The sequence below is a fragment of the Mastigoproctus giganteus genome, chromosome 11, assembly GCF_048544385.1.
Source record: "Mastigoproctus giganteus isolate SK-2022 chromosome 11, ASM4854438v1, whole genome shotgun sequence".
Lineage (NCBI taxonomy): Eukaryota > Metazoa > Arthropoda > Arachnida > Uropygi > Thelyphonidae > Mastigoproctus > Mastigoproctus giganteus.
The window spans coordinates 92,852,509-92,874,827 of NC_143585.1; the positions used below are offsets into that span (position 1 = coordinate 92,852,509).

General features: G+C 37.6%; 1 protein-coding gene across 2 annotated transcripts in view; it reads right to left on the bottom strand.

The window, feature by feature from the left end:
• Positions 1–22,319, bottom strand: part of LOC150078262 (palmitoyltransferase ZDHHC16) — a 159,282-nt gene that overhangs the window by 100,183 nt on the left and 36,780 nt on the right. For both annotated transcript variants that reach the window (XM_090384673.1, XM_090384671.1), the window contains exon 4: positions 4,992–5,137. In XM_090384673.1, the coding sequence (XP_090240799.1) occupies positions 4,992–5,137 (146 nt within the window). The remainder of the gene's footprint in view (positions 1–4,991; positions 5,138–22,319) is intronic.

Here is a 22,319-nt window from a genome sequence, read left to right on the forward strand (position 1 = left end):
ATAAGTGTCAGCAGCACCTGACCTACTTTTTGCAGTCTACTGGGAACCAGCGAATCCTAACCTGAGGTTCAGGGTTTGCAATTCCTGAACATTGTTTTTTATCAAAGAACAATAAACAAACACAAACTAAATTGAAATGTAGTTTTTATTGCATTTATCATATTCAATTCCACAATGAATTAATAATACTGAATAGGTGAGTCATAAATGGTAAAGGTCAGACAATGCAAATGAAGTCAGGCAAGCATACAAGGCATAACAAAAAAGAAGTTATGCATATTTATGTGTACTGCATAAGTAATTAATGGACAGTTTATGCATCTGTTACCCTGATGGTATATCATATTGCCCCTTCCCATCTAATTGTTTATTTACTATTTATTATACATTTTATATAATTATAATATTAGTACAGCTCTGATTCATACTATATAATTATAATATATTGTTATATATTTTATATTATATATAATATATATATATTTTATATTATATATATATTATTTTTACTATTTATTTATGTTATAGAATGGCTTCTTTGTCGAAGTGAATGACTGTCAACTTGAATATGGCTATAATACAACAACAGAAAACTATAATCATAAGGCTTTCAGACATTAAGCTGGCCCTCCTATGAATGGGCATCCTATAAGCACATGCTGAATCTCTGGGATCAATTTGAGTTACACAGCAAACACAAGCCTTTATAAGCCATAGAAAAGTCATGGTAACATTGCACTAAACTAATGTGGATAATTACCTAGGCCTCTGAAGTTCAATGTGTACACCTTTGTCAGTGCGCACACATATAATAAAAAAAAAAAACATGCTGACCCATTTATCACAATGTCCTTGAAAAATAATCAGATTGGCATGAATGGACATCTCTTTTTGCACCAGATATAGTTTATAACCAGAGAGAATCCCACTAGAGACTGAGCATCTATTTATGGATTAAAACAATAATTTATTACTGCAAAAGTCGGATACAGCCTTACCACATACATGATCTCGCTGATGTTATGTTATTTGGTTTTTAGGAGCATTAGCAACTAAGGCCATATTGCTCCGGGATATGCGGTGGTCATTCCTTGACCTTTCCGCATACTCCGTATTTGGTGGTGACGGGATCTCGCTGATCTCTTATTGTTGGATGCACTTTGCCATAAGCTGCTCAGGTATTGCACCACTCTAAATAAAAAGCACTTCTTCAATGGAGAGGTATATTACTATTTATTTAATAGTGCATGCCACTACCCAGACCATAGTTTCAACCCTGATTGGGGTTTCCTCATTGGATAAGTAGGCACTATGAAGATTATCTACAATATGTGTGATGCAAGAAAGTACAGCAGGTAAAATAAGTAATTTAGGGCAAAGGCTTTAGAGTCTGCTCATTGCACATACAGTGAAGCTATACCCTGCTTGTACAATAATGTTTTATAGCTCTTGTAACTATAACTTTTGTCCTAAATGATTGAGTACAATACTTTTTTGCAATTATAGTATCACCTGCCAATTAGTCTTTTCTCTAAGCTAAGATAACTCAGCAGAGTTTATGATGGAACAAATAGTATTAATTTAGAAAAATATATACAGTGGATGCCCACTTTACGATTAGTTCACTGTACAATCAAATCACTTTACAACGGACTCTCCATAATAAAAATACCGCTCACTATACAATATGTAGTAAGCGCTGGTCATTATGATCATGTTTGCAAATTGAATTTTAATTCTATTTATCTGCGATTCTAATAAGCAAAATTAGGAAGAATATTATCCACAGGCTACAAAAGTAAACATATAAAGCACAAATTTATGCTTTATTACCTTACCAATTAACAAAATTAAATGACATGTGAATATTTTCCACAGGTTAGCAAAAATAAAAATAAATTTAAGCTGGCATGCTTAGTTTAATTAATACTATAATATATGCATACTAACTAATTGATATTTCTGTTCACTTTGTTTTGAGCTGTAAAATTTAAAACAGTAAAAAAGATAAGCAACCAAAAACAAATAACAAGGCATGCACCAATTGCCACTAACACACAAGTGAGATACAGAGTTACAAATTTACAAAGCTTAAAAAATAGGAATGTAGAGAAGATTCGCCTCCTTTTTCAACAGTGAGGCTTATCGTACGGTACATCCTTAAATATCAGCAAGCTCACGGTTCTCAGCACGTGGTTCCACAAGAGCATCGGCAGCGCTCTCCCCATGTGCACTGGAACCGGAAATGGCTTGGGAGCATGCCAAGCAGAACTGCTCATCCTGTCCAAGAACCACTGCCTCGCAGAGGAGATGAATGCAGATTCTCCTGTCTCTATTAATGGTATTGCTTTCAGAGGAACAAATCCGCAAGCTCTCGAGCCACATGCGGTCCCAAAATCTATGTGTCCGGTCGACAATAACAGCTTCGTCTTGGGAGATTTGATGGTGCTCCTCCCAAAAATGCTCTGCCATAGCAGATCTTCCATAATCCACAGTCTTTAACACGTTCATATGCCCCCCAACCAGACGATCTTTGAACCACCGTTTCGTTTCACCAACATGAACACATTAAAGACTGTGGATTATGGAAGATCTGCTGTGGCAGAACATTTTTGGGAGGAGCACCATCAAATCTCCGCAGACGAAGCTGTTATTGTCGACCGGGCACATAGGCACATAGAATTTGGACCGCAAGTGGCTCGAGAGCTTGCGGATTTGTTCCTCTGAGAGCAATACCATTAATAGAGACAGGGGAATCTGCATTCATCCCCTCTGCGAGGCAGTGGTTCTTGGACAGGATGAGCGGTTCCGCTTGGCATGCTCCCGAGCCATTTCCGGTTCCAGTGCACATGGGAAGAGCGCTGCTCATGCTCCTGTGGAACCACGTGCTGAGAACCGTGAGCCTGCTGATATTTAAGGATGTGCCGTACAATAAGCCTCACTGTTGAAAAAGGAGGTGGATGCCTCTGAAAGCTACGGTATTTTAGCGCTTATACTATCCTGTGTTTCATCTACATTGTTTTATTGTAAATACTTCTTTGCAGTTTAAATTCATATTATATTGTACAGTCAGTTTTTATCAGTTTTTATTGGAATTTTATTTTATTTACAACATTTTAATAAACATAACGCTATTTATAACATCGGTTGGTGTATTGTATATGAACACAATAAACCAGAAACAGCAATTTGTTTTTACTGTTTTAGGGTTGACCTCCAGGAATGTGCTTTAGAAAAAATATCACATAGGCGTTCAAAATTGATTCTTATAACCGAACATATGATAGCAATGAAAGTGTAGTGCATTTTAATGAATTGAATTTTTGAAATTTGATTCTATAAAACGGCTGATTCTACTAACCAGTGATCAAATTAATCGGCACCTACTTATTTCACTTTACGATAGGCTTACGATTGTCTCCAACTAGACCACATGGTCCTTCCTCTCAGCCAATAGCAGCATTTGTAAATGTGTTGGCCACGTGTTTTGTTTTTGCATCCTTTAGTTGAAGTGATTTTTTTTGTTGTGCTTATTAGACACAAATTTACTGTACTGAATTTGTGTATGTACAACACTGTTGAAAATAAAAAGAGATAAATAATTTAGTTATATAGCAAAAATTTCAACTTCTGAGGTCTTGGAATGAATTACCAAAAACAATGTGTTATTGGGTTCACATTACGATATTTTCACAATACAATGGTGTCTCCGAAATAGATTAATATCGTAAAGCGAGGGTCCGCTGCATTTAGTGCTGGACAAATTAATAACAACTTGCCTGTTTATAAATTTTTTGTAAACGAAAAACTATGGGTACTATGAAATGACATGGGTGACAATGATGAAGAAAATAAATAAAATAATTGAAGCAATTAGTAATGGACAAAATAATCATTAATGGCAATTAAAAAAAAAAGTTTTATTACTCACTTAAAACCAAAATATTATAACATATTTTGTTGGATATCCAAGACGACATACTTTTTAATAACTTTACAAATGTAGCAATGAAGGTTTTTTTTAATATTTCTGTGGTATTTCATGATATCATACTCTAATTACTTCCTCCATCAACTCATATGAGGGTTTTCTTCATCAATTTTTTTTTTTTTTTTTTTTTAACTACATCCACAGACTTTTTGTGAGGTTCAAATTTGTGAATTACCAGCCTAAGTGATATTTTTAACATTTTTGGACAATAAAGCATTTCTGCATCAGCCATCAATAAAGTTGGAAACATTAGAAATTTATTTTTAAGTACATTTCAATAACATTTTTGGCTAATCTTTACAACATGATAACCCTTCTCATGGATCGCTGCAAATAGCAGTGATTGACAGGCCTAGCCTCTCCTATTCTTTGCTTTCCTCACAGTGATTGGAAGCTCTGATCTCTTCAGTATAAGGTATCCATTTTAGTCAGTATGTTTATTCTCTCCCCCACCCCTACAGCTGTTTTAAAACCAGAAAATGAGTTCCCAGTTTTAAAACAGCAGTGGGGGGGGGGGGATTCACTCTAATGCCAAGTAAAAAGCAACCAGTGGGAGGTGTTACGCCTGTCTCACAGCCTCAGCAACGATCGATCAGAAGGGATACCACACTGTACAGTTTAACCAGATTTCATATTACTGAAATTTGCTTTCAAGTAAATTCTCTATTTCGCAGATAAAAGTAAGTTTTACTTTGCTTTTATATGTAGATTTTCCCTTTTGTAGTTTTATGGGAAATGAAAAGAAAACAAAAAACTAAGTTCTTTCATGCATATAGTTTGTAAATTTGTATCATAACCTTGCTTTTGATGGCAACAGTTGCAGCAGGTGACAAGATGTTGAAATAATTATAGATGAAAACTGATTGATCACCATCATTGGTAACACTTTCAGTGTTATCAATGATGGCGATCACTTAAAAATATTTCTGAAATGTGTGAAACTACTTATCTGAAATTATGTTTAACTAAAAACAAAATATATGACTGAAGTTTAACTTACAGGCAAGATAGAATCCTTTCCAAAATAATGCTCCCAAGCCACAGGAAGTCCAAAGAGCATTACAAAGCTTACCCCTAACCAAATATATATGCAAAACATAAAGAAGTAACGGTGGTTGAAGTGACCGATACAATTATTTAGCCAAGCTGTATCGAGTTAAGGATTTATGAAATTAAATAAAAAAAATTTATTTGCAATTAACATAAACACTTGTTATAATTAATTACATTACTTTTTGTCATACTAGTACTACAATATGAGAAGAATGCATGAAACTGTGTAAAATTAGGATAACATTACAAATTCTTTAATATTAGCATTGCAACATGATGCAAGGAAGCAAAGCTTATACAGCACCAACCAAAAAAAAAAAAAAACTTCATTTCTTTATTCTTCCCAATAATTTGCCCAAATCTTCCTCAAATTTATTCAAACACACCTTCACAACATTAGGTGAGCTGTTCCAACAACTAATTCCAACAATTAATGACTGTAACTATAACTGTAACTAAGCATACAAGTTAGTGCAACTGCATCATTTCTGTACATAGCCAACTACTTAAGTAGTTATGAATTGGCATCATTAAGTATACTCATATTGTTTTTTTTTTTTTTTTTTTGTTAGTTGTTGGTGCATTGGCTTCTGTGGCCATATGGCCAAGGTTTTTGCATTTTCTACTCTGATCCAAGCCCAAGGCGGGATTCAAACCGGCGACCTTTGGGTTGCCAGGCTAGCCCGGTCGGCCTACTCATATTGTGAATACCTTCACGAGTTACCATGATATTGCACTACCTCGAATAAGTAATGCTGCACCATAGGAGAAGACTATTGTTACTTATTCTCAATGGATACCATCACCCATACAGCACAGTTTCAGAGCTTATTGGCTCCTCAACAGTGGTTGGGCATAATGTTTTAGCGCTAAATTATTCTGTAATCTAAATTACTCCACACCATCAGGCATCCCTCATATTAACTCTTAACTGTCATTTCTCTCTTAACTGTCAGTTTAACTGAGGAAAGTTGACAAAGCAACCGAAAGCTTTTTGTTTGTATGTATCTAATCTAATATATGTATATTTCCTATTATTAAACTTGTGACAATCTATTTTGTATCCGTTTTCGCTCTGAGTTACAGTAATTTTGATAATCTCTCATATTGTCGAGTTATACTTCGCAACTCAGTTGTCATCATTGCAACACCAGGGTACCTGCTCACCCACTGATGAGGAGCCAATAAGCTCTGAAATGGTGCTGTATAGGTGATGGTATCCACTGAGAATAAGTAACAATAGTCTTCTCCTATGGTGAAGCGTTACTTATTCGAGGTAGTGCAATATCATGGTAACGTGTTGTGAAGATATTCTCATTAAATATACTTAATGATGCCAATTCTTAACTACTTAAGTAGTTGGCTACGTACAGAAATGATGCAATTGCACTAACTATTCTGTAATCTTATTTACTGTAATTAATTCCAACAGTTAATTACTGTAAATGAATGCAACAACCCTTTAAAATTTATGTAACTGCAGATCTATTTTGCAACCATCCTTTTAAATTTAAGCCACCTTATGTGTTGGTAAAGATCCCATCAGCAATTAGTTTATTTCAATTAGGTCACAATACCAACCTTAGGTGGTATGTTATTCTGGTATTACTGTTACCAAAATGCAGTGTCTTGCATTTATCACTAGTAAAACTCAACTGCCATTTTCCAGCACATCTGCTGCATTTATTCTCATCCTCTTGAAGTAACATACCCTGATTACTGTCATGAAAATCAGATTACCATTGTAAAATCAGATAAATAGCAAGGGAATAGGAGAATGTGTTTTGGAACCGATTTTTTTTTTAATACTATTATCCTTACTTTGAAATGCTACAATGTACTTTCACATTATTTTCTACTCACATTGCACACCGTTGTTATGCTTACATGTTTGCAAATGTCGGATTACATTGCATTTATTGCCATTTTAAATTAGAGCAGAAAAATCATATCTACATACAGTACACAAAACAAATGTGTTATCTTTTCCATATTTTAAAATACATAAAAAATCTTGTGTACAGGCACTCCTCAGCTTATGTACTTAATCGTTTTTTTTTAATGTACCTAAGTCTGTTTTGTATGCAAGTCCAACTTCGGCCTTGTGGATATATATGTGTACAGTACAATGCACTGAGAATATAACCCCCAGCAAACTTCATCATGTGCAGCATTTTACGATTTGTAACAGAGTTAAATGAAGCTGAAAAAACACACAATGAATAATAATGTAGAGTACAGTATTTATTCAAAACTAATTTAATCTAAATACAATAAGTAATTTAATTTAATCTACAATCAAATTGCTTTACGATGGACTCTCCAAAACAAAATACGGTTCACTATACGATATGTAGTAAGTGCCGGTCATTATGATCATGTTTGCAAACTGAATTTTAATTCTATTAAACAGCTATTCTAATAAGTGAAAATAGGAGGAATATTATCCATAGGCTATAAAAGTAATCCTATAGAGCACAAATTTACACTTTACTTCCTCCAATTAACAAAATTAAATGATATGTGAAAATCAGTAGAATATTTTCCACAGCTTAGCAAAATAAAAATAAATTTACGTTTACGTATTTAATAAATAAATAAAAATAAATTTACGCTTATTAGCTTAATTAATAGTGTAACTAATTGATATTTCTGTTCACTTACTTTTTTTTTTCGTTGTAAAATTTAAAACAGTAAGAAAACAGGCAATCAATAACAAAGAACACGGAATGCACAAATTGCAACTAACATGAAAGCACAAGTGATATAGAGTAACAACTTTAAGAAGCTCAAAAATAGGAATGAAAAGAAGATTCTGAAAATTTATTTATGTTTTATATATGATTGAACATTTCAGTGACGGGGAAGCACATTTCACATTATAACGCAAAATTCCACAGAATTCCAGCTTTCAGTATCATCGCAAATGCAATAAGATTGAGTTTACTATCTGTTTATAACAGATTGCACTAACAGAAAAGCTGAATAAACAGGAAACTGCAAATTGTTTTTATTGTAAACAAAATTGTTCTTAAGATTTGTACTCTGTGGTATGTAACAATTTCACACATTCTACAAATTGTGGACAATACACAGACAGCACTTTTGAGTCAATTTGTTAACTACAGATGAAAAATAAAATTAAGAAGAAATTTGCAGAAATTAATTTTGTATTTAGTTTTACTTTTTTTTTTTTTTTTTGTGAAAAAGATGGAGAACAATTGTCAGGACAGTAGGTATGAAGGACAAAAAAAAGTGGAAGCTGTGAATCCAGAGTTGTCAGCTGTGACATTATAATGGATACAACTATGACATTAGAAATATAGAACATTAGAACTATGAATAAAATATTTTTAAATTACAAACATATTTTTAAAAAAAATTTTAAAAGGAAACATGGCACTTTCATTTAAAAGGTAAGGTAAAGCATGGACAAAATGATCAAGAGTGCAATACAAACATTTAGACACAAAGAGAATTCTGAAGCAAACACTACATGGTTTTGCAAAGGAAAAATCATGTTAAACTAATTTAATTAGCTATTTTTAGAAAATCACCCAAAAGTTATTTAGGAAAATTTATTAAAATTATTTTTCCCAAAAATTATTTAGGAAATAATTTTGATACTATCTGAATTTTAGCAAGTCAGTTTACCCAGTTCCATATAAGAGGTTATTATATAACCTGGACCACATTTGAATCACATGTAAGATTCTTAGATGAATTGCAGGATGACTGCAAGACAGAGGTGTGTTTCTCTTTTCATTTTTTTTTATTATTATTTTTTTTTTTTTTTTTTTAGGGCAACACAAAAGGTATAACAACCTATAGCACTTAGTACCCTCATGGGTTGAATGTTGAGAAGATGAAAGACAATACTTGTTGACATTAGAATAGAATTTCTGCAGATTCCAATTTTCAGAAAATGTGCAAAGAGAGATTATTCCAGAAAACAGAAATTGAAGGAATAAACAAGGAAGAAGAAAAGTCTGTTCTGTAAGTTTGAAGTTGTATAGTAAAGGGATGCTGATTGGTTGCAGCACATGTTCGGACTGGTTTGGAATAAAGAGGGAGAATTACAGAAAAACACTACCCGTGGAAGTACCTATAGTAAAGGCATGCAGCAGAAACAGAACTGCTATGAGACAGAGGTGGAGAGACTCAGTTAGAAATGAGTCATTAATTAACCTAACTGCCCTCTTTGGAATGGCATCTAGAAGTCTGAGAGAGAGATTATGGGGACACCGCCCCTGATGTGGGAACAAAATTCTGTATTAGGATGGATTTGAGATTTGTACAGAACGAATGAAACAACACAAAACACAAAAGGTATAACAACCTTTTATACCTTTAACAAACTTAAAACTTAAAAGGTATAACAAACTTAGTGCCATCATGGGTTGAAGGTTGAGAAGATGAAAGACAATACTTGTTGACATCAGAATAGAATTTCTGCAGATTTCTACAAAGGCCTCCATAGCCGAGTGGTCAAAACTGGGAGTACAGTAGCACACGCTCCTTGAGTAGACTGGGTTCAATCCCGACTGCTAAATACGGTAAATCTGCCAACCCGCACTGGACCAGAGTGGCAGATTATGGTCCATTTCCCTTAACACGAATTGTTGAAGAGGCTTCCATCCTGCAGTGGGTTGATAATGGAAATGGACATCACTGAGATTGCAACTGATACCATATACGTTTGTGAAATTAATAAGAAATGTTTAGGAGGTTTAGATCTTTTTGCAAATAAGTCTGTTCTATTAATTTGTCTATTCATGGGGTATTCAGTAGTAAGAAACATATCCTGTCCATGGGGACCATCCTTGAATCCAAGGATGCTCTCGTAATTATGGCTAAGGATTTTGCTTACTTCCTTTGCTGCCTCCCTTAATATAACTGGGGTGGTGGGACCTATTCAGGGAGGCAGCAAAGGAGACAAGCAAACCCTTAGCCATAATTGTCTGCATTGCTCAGAGAACTTCATATCTGTTTAATTAACCCCAGGTCTTTTTCATTCTCCACTACTGAGCATAGTACCACACAGTTGGTGCATTACTCTGGGGTTACTGCTACCCATATTTTGTATTTGTCAATGTTAAACTGCAGTTGCACTTCTCAGCCCATCTGCCCGATTTTTCTAGATCCCTTTGCAGCAGCATACTGGCATTAACAACCCTGCCAACCTTTGTATCATCTGCAAACTTGGACAGTAAGCCTGATATATCTTCATCAATATCACTGATAAATATAAAAAACAACGGGCCCAACATCGAACCCTGGGGAACTCCACTAATAACATTAGTTCACAAAGAAAAGTATCCACTGATTACCATTCTCTGTCTTCTCTCACTCAACCATCCCTTTATCTATAGCAGCAACTTGCACCTAAGGCTACTGCTCCAAACTGCACACCGCTCTTATGTGCAACAGTATCAAAAGCTTTCCTGAAATCCAAGTATACAATATCAAAATTATTTTTGCATTCGGTTCCTTTGTTATTGCATCACAGATTAAGTAAAATTGGTCAGAGGATAATCTGGATGACTCTTCTAAGAAAAAAGCACCAGAAATTAACAAATTGCTTGAAAACATTAATGAGGTAATGGTTAGTTGTCATGGTTAGAACTTCAGAGAAGGCGCCTCCGTAGCCAGGTGGGAAGGAGCAGCAGTGCATAGCACACGCTTCTTGATCAGACCGGGGTTCGAGCCCGTCACCACCAAATACAGAGGATGCGGAAAGGTCAAGAAATGACCACCGCATATCCCCAGAGCAATATGGCCTTAGCTGCTAATGCTCCTAAAAACCAAATAACAACAACAAGAACTTCAGAGTGACAGTGAATATTTATTGCATCTGACTGCTATTAAGAGTTATGTACTAGAAAAATGCTGCTGTTAGTTCTGGCAAACTAAATTACATCATTGTTTCAGAACAGATACATAAAATGTAAGTCCATAACAGCAGTAGAACGTAACCTTTAATACTTTGTCTTTTAACCTGTATACTCATAAAACATTAGTAAATAAAGTATTTATTTACTAAGTAAATAAATTAGTAAATAAAGTATTTAGTTACTTAGTAAATAAAGTATTTATTTACTAAGTAACGTGTATTTATGTTAAAAAAACTTTAAAAAAATGGTAAAATATTTTTGGGTTCTACAAGGCTCTGAGAGGGGGATAGCAAAAATGAATGAACGCAATATTTTCACTGGTATAAATGACTTCAGAACCAGAGACTGTAAATTCAAATTACCAGGAGAGAGATTTAGGTAATGCAATACAGTCCCACGCTAATTTAATTGCACTATGGTAACTTATGTAGTTCCGAGATCAACATTTTAATAAAATGATATTGCTTGCAATATTTGCATTATATATGTTTATCCGAAGTCTAGTCATCACTCAGTACAGTATTCGTCTGTAACCCACAGTTTAGCATTCGCAAAGGCACATGATGCAAGAAAGCAAGCTTATATAGCATCAGCCAAAAAAAAAAAAAAAAAAAAAAACGCACCCTTATTTCAGCCATCCACTCGCTCCAAATGGTTGTCAAGTTCTGCCTTGAATCTATTTAAGCTATCAACTTCAACAACGACAGATGGAAGTTTGTTCCAGCAATCAACCACCCGCTGGCTAAAGGCAAACTTCCATACATCTATCCTACAACTGTCTTTCCTCAATTTGAATTCATACCATCTCAGGCGATTATTCTGAGCTAGAGAAAGAATTCCATCAGCATTGAGCATGCTCAAACCATTCAAGGCTTTATACACTTCAATCAGATCATCTTGCAGGTGCCTAGTGCCCAGACAGTGAAATTTTCAAAACTTAAGCCTTTCTTCGTAAGAGCAACTCTTTGTTGCTCTAATCTTGTTGCCGTTCTCTGTACTCGTTCCAACAGCTCTACATCCTTCTTAAAATGAGGCCTCCAGACCTGTATACAATACTCAAGGTGTGGTCTGACCATTCCCTTATACAATGGGATAATCACCTCCTCATCCCTGCTAGAAAAATTCCTGTATATCATTGACAAGACACCATGAGCTACTCTAGCAGACCAGCTGCAATGGTCAGAAAATTTCATATCTCACTGCACAATTACCCCCAAGTCCTTTTTATTCTCTACCACTGTCTGTGTAGTACCACAGAGTTGATACATTACTCAGAGATTACTGCTTCCCATATATAGTACTTTACATTTGTCAATATTAAACTTCATTTGCCACCTCTCAGCCCATCAGCTCAACTTTTCTAGATCCTGTTGCAGCAGTGTACTGTCATTAGTGTCATTAACAACCATGCCAACCTTCGTATCGTCTGCAAACTTTGACATTAAGCCTGATATACCATCATCAATATCATTTATAAATACAGAAAACAACAATGGACTGAACACTGAACCCTGAGGGACCTCACTAATAACATTAGTCCACGAAGAGCAGTGTTCATCGATTACCACTCTCTGTCTTCTCCCACTCAACCATCCCTTTATCCATAGCAGCAATTTGCCTCCAATGCCACACTGCTCCAATCTGTGCAGCAGTCTTCCATGTGCAACAGTATCAAAGGCCTTTCTAAGATCCAAATATATGATATCAGAGTTATTCTTTGCATCCAGTTCCTTTGTGACTACATCATAGTATCCAATCAAATTAGTCATACAAGACTTCCCCTTAACAAACACATGCTGTGTCCGAGCTATAAATGAAGTCTTGTCTAGATGATCCTGCAATGCTTCTTTAACCAGTGCCTCCGTTAATTTTCCTGGAACAGAAGTTAAACTAACAGGTCTATAATTATTTGTGTTGCCCTTTGATCCTCTTTTGTGAATTGGGGTCACATCTGCACATCTCCAGTCCATGGGTACCTCCCCGAAGTCCAGGGAAGCTCTCATAATTATGGCTAAGGGTTTTCTTACTTCCTTTGCCGCCTCCTTTAATATAACTGGATAGATTCCATCCACCCCAGGTGCATTTCTTATGTTTACTTTCAACAATTTCTCCTCCACTTTACTCCCAGTTATTACAAGATTATCTACCTTACTACAAGAGTTGAATACACCTCTGGCATTCCCCTACCTGAATAACTCCTCATGTGTGAATGACTATGCAAAATATTCATTTAGTTTGTTAGCTACCTGAGCAGGATCATCAACAGTTGAACCATCGATATCAAGTGGACCAATCTGATTCATCCCCTTCCTTCCAGAGTTTACATAAGTAAAGAACTCTTTGCTGTTTTTCTTTGCATCCTTTGCCAAAGATTTCTCGTAATCTATCTTCGCCTGCCTAACCTCCTTTGTAACTTGGTTACAGACCAGCTTATATCTATCATAGGCTTCTATGTAACATTTTAATTTATCTGCATCCCTTGTATTTTTCCTCTCTGTCACATGTCTAATTAGTTCATCTGACATCCATTTAGGCCTAAATCTTGAACAATATTTCTTTGTTGGTATGAAAAGCCTAGTAGCTTCCAAGATTAATTCTTTGAATGCTTCCTCTTTTGAATTTGCTGTTGGTAACATCATCAGTTGGTTCCACCGTATAGAATTTAAATACTCTCTCAGACCACAGTAGTCACCTTTACGAAAGCAAAAACCCTTCCCTTTACTCTTGATGGTAGTTATCTCTTTGAGTAAATCCCACTTCAGCACACTGTAATCACTGCCACCTAGTGGTTTTTTATCTGCAGATTATTGATGCATGAAGAATCATTACTGATAATCAGATCAAGAGTATTATTCCCTCTAGTTGCCTCCAGAACATCCTGCTGTAGAAAACAATCATGCCAATAAATCCACAAAAGCCTTGCTAGTGTGTGAGTGACCAATCCACAAATTCCAGTCAATATCTGGGAAATTAAAATCCCCCATTATAAGACACTAATTTACTGGCCTACTCTATTTCTCTGCAACTGCTCATTATACTCATCAGATTCATTAAGCCTATAACACACACCTACTCTCATTTTTCCTTTTCCAGTGCTTATGTCACACCAAACAGAGTCAACATTGCATTGTCCACCAACATCAATTGGATGCACTTCCTTAGATTTTATGCATTTCTTAACTAACAGCATAACCCCTCCTCCCTTTCTGTCTATCCTTTTTGTACACATTGTACTCATCAAATTCCAGTTCTGCACTGCTTATGCCTGTGTGACACCATGTCTCTGATATCCCAACAATATCTGCCTTTGATCTCTTGACTAGCACTTCAAGCTCATCGAATTTATTAACTATACTCCTAGCATTGGTGTACATGCAAGTATACATGCACCTGTTTCTACTTTTAGTCACCCTAACACAGACCATGTATTTACTTGTTCCACTATGACTCCTAGCAGTCCTGGAAATTCCCATTGGCTTGCTTTCCAAGCTGCTGCTCAATTGCATTTCAATAGAAGTAGTGTAAGAATCGCTTTTACCTCTGCCAGTGGCTACTGTTAATCTATTAGTCCGTGTATCTCCCCCCCCCAAGCTAGCAGTTTTCCAACCCACCTAACTCTGCCTCGATAGCATCAGCAAATATTCTTGCACACTTTCTATTTAAGTGTATCCCATCCCTGTAGAAATAGTCTCTCCCGTTAACAAGCACAGACCAGGCTGAGAAAAATTCTACCCCTTGAGCTTTGCACAATCTCTCCAGGGCCGAATTGATCGACAAGGCTCTCATCATATACTCTCTTCTATCGTGTCTGGGCACAATTGCAGACACTTTTAAATTCAACCATAACTCACGGCCTTTTTTTTCAGCATTGTCTTGTAATTTTTAGCATTTCCTTAGCAAACCCTTAGCCATAATTATGAGAGTTTCTTTGGACTCAGGGGAGGTACCCAAAGACTGGAGATGTGCAGATGTGACCCCAATTCACAAAGGAGGATCAAAGGCTGACACAAGTAATTATAGAGCTGTGAGTTTAACTTCTGTTCCAGGAAAATTAATGGAGGCACTTGTTAAAGAAGCACTGCAGGATCATCTAGACAAGACTTCAGTTATAGCTCGGACACAGCATGGTTTTGTTAAATGAAAGTTTTGCCTGACCAATTTCATTGGATACTATGATGCAGTCACAAAAGAACTGGATGCAGGGAATAACTTTGATATTATATCAAAAGGTGATATAGTTGTACACGTTGGCACTAATGATATTAAGAGTAGGAGACCAGCGGAATTACTTAACAAGTACAGGTCACTGTTGAAAAAAAAGCCGTGAAGTAAGGTTGAATTTGAAAGTGTCTGCAATTCTGCCAAGACACGATAGGAGGGAGTATATGATGAGAGCCTTGTCAATCAATTCGGCCCTGGAAAGATTGTGCAAGGCTCAAGGGGCAGAATTTTTTCCAGCCTGGTCTGTGCTTGTTAACAGGAGAGATTGCTTCTACAGGGATGGGATACACTTACATAGAAAGGGTGCAAGAATATTTGCTGAAGCTATCGAAGCAGTGTTAGATGGGTCGGAAAACTGCTAGCTTGGGGGGAGACAAAGACTAATAGATTAACAGTAGCCACTGGCAGAAGTGAAAGAGATTCTTGCACTGCTTCTATTGGAATGAGCAAAATCCTGAAAAACAAGTTGCAGGATATTTCAGAGACTGCTGGAAGTCACTGCGGTACAAGTAAACACATGGGTTGTGTTAGGGTAGCTAAGAATAGAAACAGGTGCATGTATACTTGCGTGTACACCAATGCTAGGAGTTTAGTAAATAAATTTGATGAATTTGAGGTATTGCTCAAAACATCAAAGGCAGATATTGTTGGGATACCAGAGACGTGGTGTCACACAGATATAAGGAATGCAGAACTGGAATTTGGGGAGTACAACGTCTAAAGAGAGGATAGACAGGATAGGAAGGGAGGAGGGATTATGCTATTAGTTAAGAAACACATAAAATCCAAGGAAGTGAAGCCAGTCGACATCGATGGACAGGGCAGTGTCGAGACAGTTTGGTGTGACATAAGCATAGGTAAATCAAAATTGAGAGTAGGAATGTGCTATAGGCCTAATGACTCTGATGAGTATAATAAGATACTGTACAGGGAAATAGAGTGGGCCAGTAAATCAGAGAGTCTTATAATGGGGGATTTTAATTTCCCAGATATTGACTGGAATTTGTGGGTTGGTCACTCGCACACTAGCAAGGCTTTTGTGGATTTATTGGATGATTGTTTTCTACACCAGCATGTTCGGGAGGCAACTAGAGGGAGTAATACTCTTGATCTGATTATCAGTAGTGATTCTGCATGCATTAAGAATCTGCAGATAGAGGAACCACTAGGTGGCAGTGATCACAGTATGCTGAAGTGGGATTTACTCAAGGAGGTAACTACCATCAGAGGTAAAGGGAAGGGTTTTTGCTTTCGTAAAGGCGACTATGATGGTCTGAGACAGTATTTAAATTCTATACAGTGGGACCAACTGATGATGTTACCAACAGCAAATTCAAAATGGGAAGCATTCAAGGAACTAATCTTGGAAGTTACCAGGCTTTACATACCAACCAAGAAATATTATTCAAGGTTCAGGCCTAAATGGTTGTCAGATGAACTAATGAGACATCTGGCAGAGAAGAAAAATGCATGGATACATACAAATTAATGGGTGACATGGAAGCCTATGATAGATATAAGTTGGTCTGTAACCAAGTCACAAAGGAGATTAGGCAGGCAAAGGCAGATTATGAGAAATCCTAGGCAAAGGATGCAAAGAAAAACAGAAAAGAGTTCTTTACCTATTTAAACTCAAGAAGGAAGGGGATGAATCAGATTGGTCCACTGGATGTTGATGGTTCAACAGTTGAGGATCCTGCTCAGGTGGCTAACAATCTAAACAAGTATTTTGCATCTACATTCACACATGAGGAGTTATTCAGGAAGGGGAATGTCGTAGGTGAAGTAAACATTGGCAGTGAGCTAGATGATTTTCTAATAACTGAGAGGAAAGTGGAGGAGAAATTGCTGAGGATAAACATAAAAAAGGCACCCGGGGTGGATGGGATCTATCCAGTTATATTAAAGGAGGCAGCAAAGGAAGTAAGCAAACCCCTAGCCTTCTTTGGACTCAGGGGAGGTACCCATAGACTGGAGATGTGCAAATGTAACCCCAATTCACAAAGGAGGATCAAAGGCTGACACAAGTAATTATAGACCTGTTAGTTTAACTTCAGTTCCAGGAAAATGAATGGAGGCACTGGTTAAAGAAGCACTGCAGGATCATATAGACAAGAATTCAGTTATAGCTCAGACACAGTATGGTTAAGGGCAGGTCTTGTCTGACCAATTTGATTGGATACTATGATGCAGTCACAAAAGAACTGGATGCAGGGAATAACTTTTATATTATATATTTGGATTTTAGAAAGGCTTTTGATACTGTTGCGCATGGAAGACTGCTGCACAAATTGGAGCAGTGTGGCATTGGAGGCAAATTGCTGCTATGGATAAAGGGATGGTTGAGTGGCAGAAGACAGAGTGAAAATCAATGGACACTGCTCAACGAGGACTAATGTTATTAGTGGAGTTCCTCAGGGTTCAGTGTTGGGTCCATTGTTGTTTTCTGTATTTATAAATGATATTGATGATGGTATATCAAGCTTAATGTCCAAGTTTGCAGACGATACAAAGGTTGGCAGGGTTGTTAAGGACACTACTGATGCTATGCTGCTGCAATAGGATCTGGAAAGGTTGAGCAGATGGGCTGAGAGGTGGCAAATGAAGTTTAACATTGACAAATGTAAAGTACTACATATGGGAAACAGTAACCCCAGATCAACGTATCAACTCTGCGGTACTACGCTGACAGTGGTAGAGAATGAAAAGGACCTGGGAGTAATTGTGCAGGCAGATATGATGTTCTCTGAGCAGTGCAGACGAGCTGCAAGAGTAGCTCATGGTGTCTTGTCAATGATATGCAGGAATTTTTCTAGCAGGGATAGGGATGTGATTATTCCCTTGTATAAGGCATTGGTCAGGCCACACTTTGAGTACTGTATACAGGTCTGGAGGCCTTATTTCAAGAAGGATGTAGAGCTGATGGAACGAGTACAGAGAAGGGCAACAAGATTAGTGAATCGAACAAAGGGTTGCTCTTAAAAAGAAAGGCTTAAGTTTTGCAAATTACAGAGTCTGGAGACTAGGCATCGGGGAGGTAATCTGATAGAGGTGTATAAGGCTTTGAATGGCTTGAGCATGCTCAATGCCGATGGGATTCTTCCTTTTGCTCAGAATAATCACCTGAGAGGGCATAAATTCAAATTGAGGAAGGACGGATGTCGGATAGGAGGTAACTACCATCAGAAGGACGGATGTCGGATAGATGTGCGGAAATTTGCCTTTAGCCAGCGGGCAGTTGGTTTGTGGAATAGACTTCCATCACTTGTTGTTGAAGTTGATAGCCTAAACAAATTTAAGTCTCAGCTGGACAGGTATTAGCATTAGTAGAGGCATATGATGCAAGAAAGCAAGCTTATTCAGCATCAGCCAAAAAAAAAAAAAAAAAAACACACCACTCCCATTTCACCCCTCCGTTCGTTCGAAATACCTGTCCAGTTGAGCCTTAAATTTGTTTAGGCTATCATCTTCAACAACAAGTGATGGAAGTCGGTTCCACCAACCAACCACCCGCTGGCCAAAGGCAAATTTCCGCACATCTATCCGACATCCGTCCTTCCTCAATTTGAATTTATGCCCTCTGAGGTGATTATTCTGAGCAAGAGGAAGAATCCCATTGGCATTGAGCATGCTCAAACCATTCAAAGCCTTATACACCTCTATCAGATCACCTCGCCGGTGCCTAGTCTCCAGACTCTGTAATTTGCAAAACTTAAGCCTTTCTTTTTAAGAGCAACCCTTTGTTCGATTCACTAATCTTGTTGCCCTTCTCTGTACTCGTTCCATCAGCTCTACATCCTTCTTGAAATGAGGCCTCCAGACCTGTATACAGTACTCAAGATGTGACCTAACCATTGCCTTATACAAGGGAATAATCACCTCCTTATCCCTGCTAGAAAATTTCCTGTATATCATTGACAAGACACCATGAGCTACTCTTGCAGCTCGTCTGCACTGCTCAGAGAACTTCATATCTGCCTGCACAATTACCCCCAGGTCCTTTTCATTCTCCACCACTGTCAGTGTAGTACCGCAGAGTTGATACGTTGCTCTGGGGTTGCTGTTTCCCATATGTAGTACTTTACATTTGTCAATGTTAAACTTCATTTGCCACCTCTCAGCCCATCTGTTCAACCTTTCCAGATCCTGTTGGAGCAGCATAGCGTCAGTAGTGTCCTTAACAACCCTGCCAACCTTTGTATCATCTGCAAACTTGGATATTAAACTTGATATATCCATCATCAATATCAGTCATAAACACCGAAAACAACAACAGCCCCAACACTGAACCCTGAGGAACTCCACTAATAACATTAGTCCACGTTGAGCAGTGTCCATTGATTACCACTCTCTGTCTTCTGCCACTCAACCATCCCCTTATCCATAGCAGCAATTTGCCTCCAATGCCACACTGCTCCAATTTGTGCAGCAGTCTTCCATGTGCAACAGTATCAAAAGCCTTTCTAAGATCCAAATATATAATATCAAAGTTATTCCCTGCATCCAGTTCTTTTGTGACTACATCATAGTATCCAATCAAATTGGTCAGGCAAGACCTGCCCTTAACAAAACCATGCTGGGTCTTGACTATAACTGAATTCTTGTCTAGATGATCCTGCAGTGCTTCTTTAACCAGTGCCTCCATTCATTTTCCTGGAACAGAAGTTAAACTAACAGGTCTATAATTACTTGTGTCAGCCTTTGATCCTCCTTTGTGAATTGGGGTTACATTTGCACATCTCCAGTCTATGGGTACCTCTCCTGAGTCCAACGAAGCTGTCATAATTATGGCTAGGGGTTTGCTTACTTCCTTTGCTGCCTCCTTTTATATAACTGGATAGATCCCATCCGCCCCAGGTGCCTTTTTTATGTTTATCCTCAACAATCTCTTCTCCACTTTCCTCTCAGTTATTACAAAATCATCTAGCTCACTGCCAATGTTTACTTCACCTACGACATTCTCCTTCCTGAATAATTCCTCATGCATGAATGTAGATGCAAAATACTTGTTTAGATTGTTAGCCACCTGAGCAGGATCCTCAACTGTTGAACCATCAATATCCAGTGGACCAATCTGATTCATCCCTTTCCTTCTTGAGTTTAAATAGGTAAAGAACTCTTTTCTGTTTTTCTTTGCATCCTTTGCCAAAGATTTTTCGTAGTCTGCCTTTGCCTGCCTTTGTGACTTGGTTACAGACCAACTTATATCTATCATAGGCTTCCATGTCGCCCCTTAATTTGTATGTATCCCATGCATTTTTCTTCTCTGCCACATGTCTCATTAGTTCATCTGACAACCATTTAGGCCTAAACCTTGAACAATATTTCTTAGTTGGTATGTAAAGCCTGGTAGCTTCCAAGATTAGTTCCTTGAATGCTTCCCATTTTGAGTTTGCTGTTGGTAACATCATCAGTTGGTCCCACTGTATAGAATTTAAATACTGTCTCAGACCATCATAGTTGCCTTTACGAAAACTAAAACCCTTCCCTTTACCTCTGATGGTAGTTACCTCCTTGAGTAAATCCCACTTCAACACACTGTGATCACTGCCACCTAGTGGTTCATTTATCTGCAGATTCTTAATGCATGAAAATATTTCAAACGAACGGAGGGGTGAAATGGGAGTAGTGGTTGTGGTTTTTTTTTTTTTTTTTTCTTTTTTTTGGCTGATGCTGAATAAGCTTGCTTTCTTGCATCATATGCCTCTACTAATGCTAATGCTATATATTTGGATCTTAGAAAGGCTTTTGATACTTTTGCACATGGAAGACTGCTGCACAAATTGGAGCAGTGTGGCATCGGAGGCAAATTGCTCCTATGGATAAAGGGATGGTTAAGGGGGAGAAGTGGTAATCAATGGACACTGCTCATCGTGCACTAATGTTATTAGTGGAGTCCCTCGGGGTTCAGTGTTGGGTCCATTATTATTTTCTGTATTTATAAATGATATTGATGATGGTACATCAAACTTAATGTCCAAGTTTGCAGACTATACAAAGATTAGCAGGGTTGTTATGGACACTACTGACACTATGCTGCTGCAACGGGATCTGGAAAGGTTGAGCAATTGGGCTGAGAGGTGGCAAATGAAGTTTAACATTGACAAATGTAAAGTACTACATATGGGAAACAGTAACTCCAGAGCAATGTATCAACTCTGTGGTACTACAATGACAGTAGTAGAGAATGAAAAGGACCTGGGGGTAATTGTGCAGACAGATATGAAGTTCTCTGAGCAGTGCAGATGGGCTGCAAGAGTAGCTCATGGTGTCTTGTCAATGATATACAGGAATTTTTCTATCAGGGATAAGGAGGTGATTATTCCCTTGTATAAGGTAATGGTCCGGACACACCTTGAGTACTGTATACAGGTCTGGAGGCATCATTTCAAGAAGGATGTAGAGCTGCTGGAACGAGTACAGAGAAGGGCAACAAGATTAGTGAATGGAACAAAGGGTTGCTTTTACGAAGAAAGGCTTAAGTTTTGCAATTACAGTGTCTGGAGACTAGGCACCAGTGAGGTGATCTGATAGAGGTGTATAGGCCTTGAATGGTTTGAGCATGCTCAATGCTGATGGGATTCTTCCTCTTGCTCAGAATAATCACTTGAGAAGGCATAAATTCAAATTGAGGAAAGACAGATTAAAGGATAGATGTGTGGAAATTTGCCTTTAGCCAGCCGGTAGTTGGTTGGCGGAAGAGACTTCCATCCCTTGTTGTGGAAGTTGATAGCCTAAATAAATTTAAAGCTCAGCTAGACAGGTATTTCGAATGAATGTAGGGGTGAAATGGGAGTGTTTTTTTTTTTTTTTTTTTTTGGCTGATGCTGCATAAGCTTGCTTTCTTGCATCATATGCCTCTACTAATGCTAATATCATTAGTGCCAACATGTACAACAATATCACCCTTTGTGCCCTTAAAGGATGATATCTGCCTTACGTCATCAACCTTTGCCCCTGGCAGACATACTCTGTTCCTGCTCCATCTATCCTTTTTGCACAATATGTTCCCCGTTTCCCTGACAATAGAGTCACCTACAACAACTAGTTCCTTTGGGACCAGCTCATTCTACCTTGGGGGTTGCCTCAGTGTTGAGTGATGTTCAAGTGCAAGATCTGGCATTGATGTGGGCAGCTGAGAGCTCGATGGGTCCCCTCAA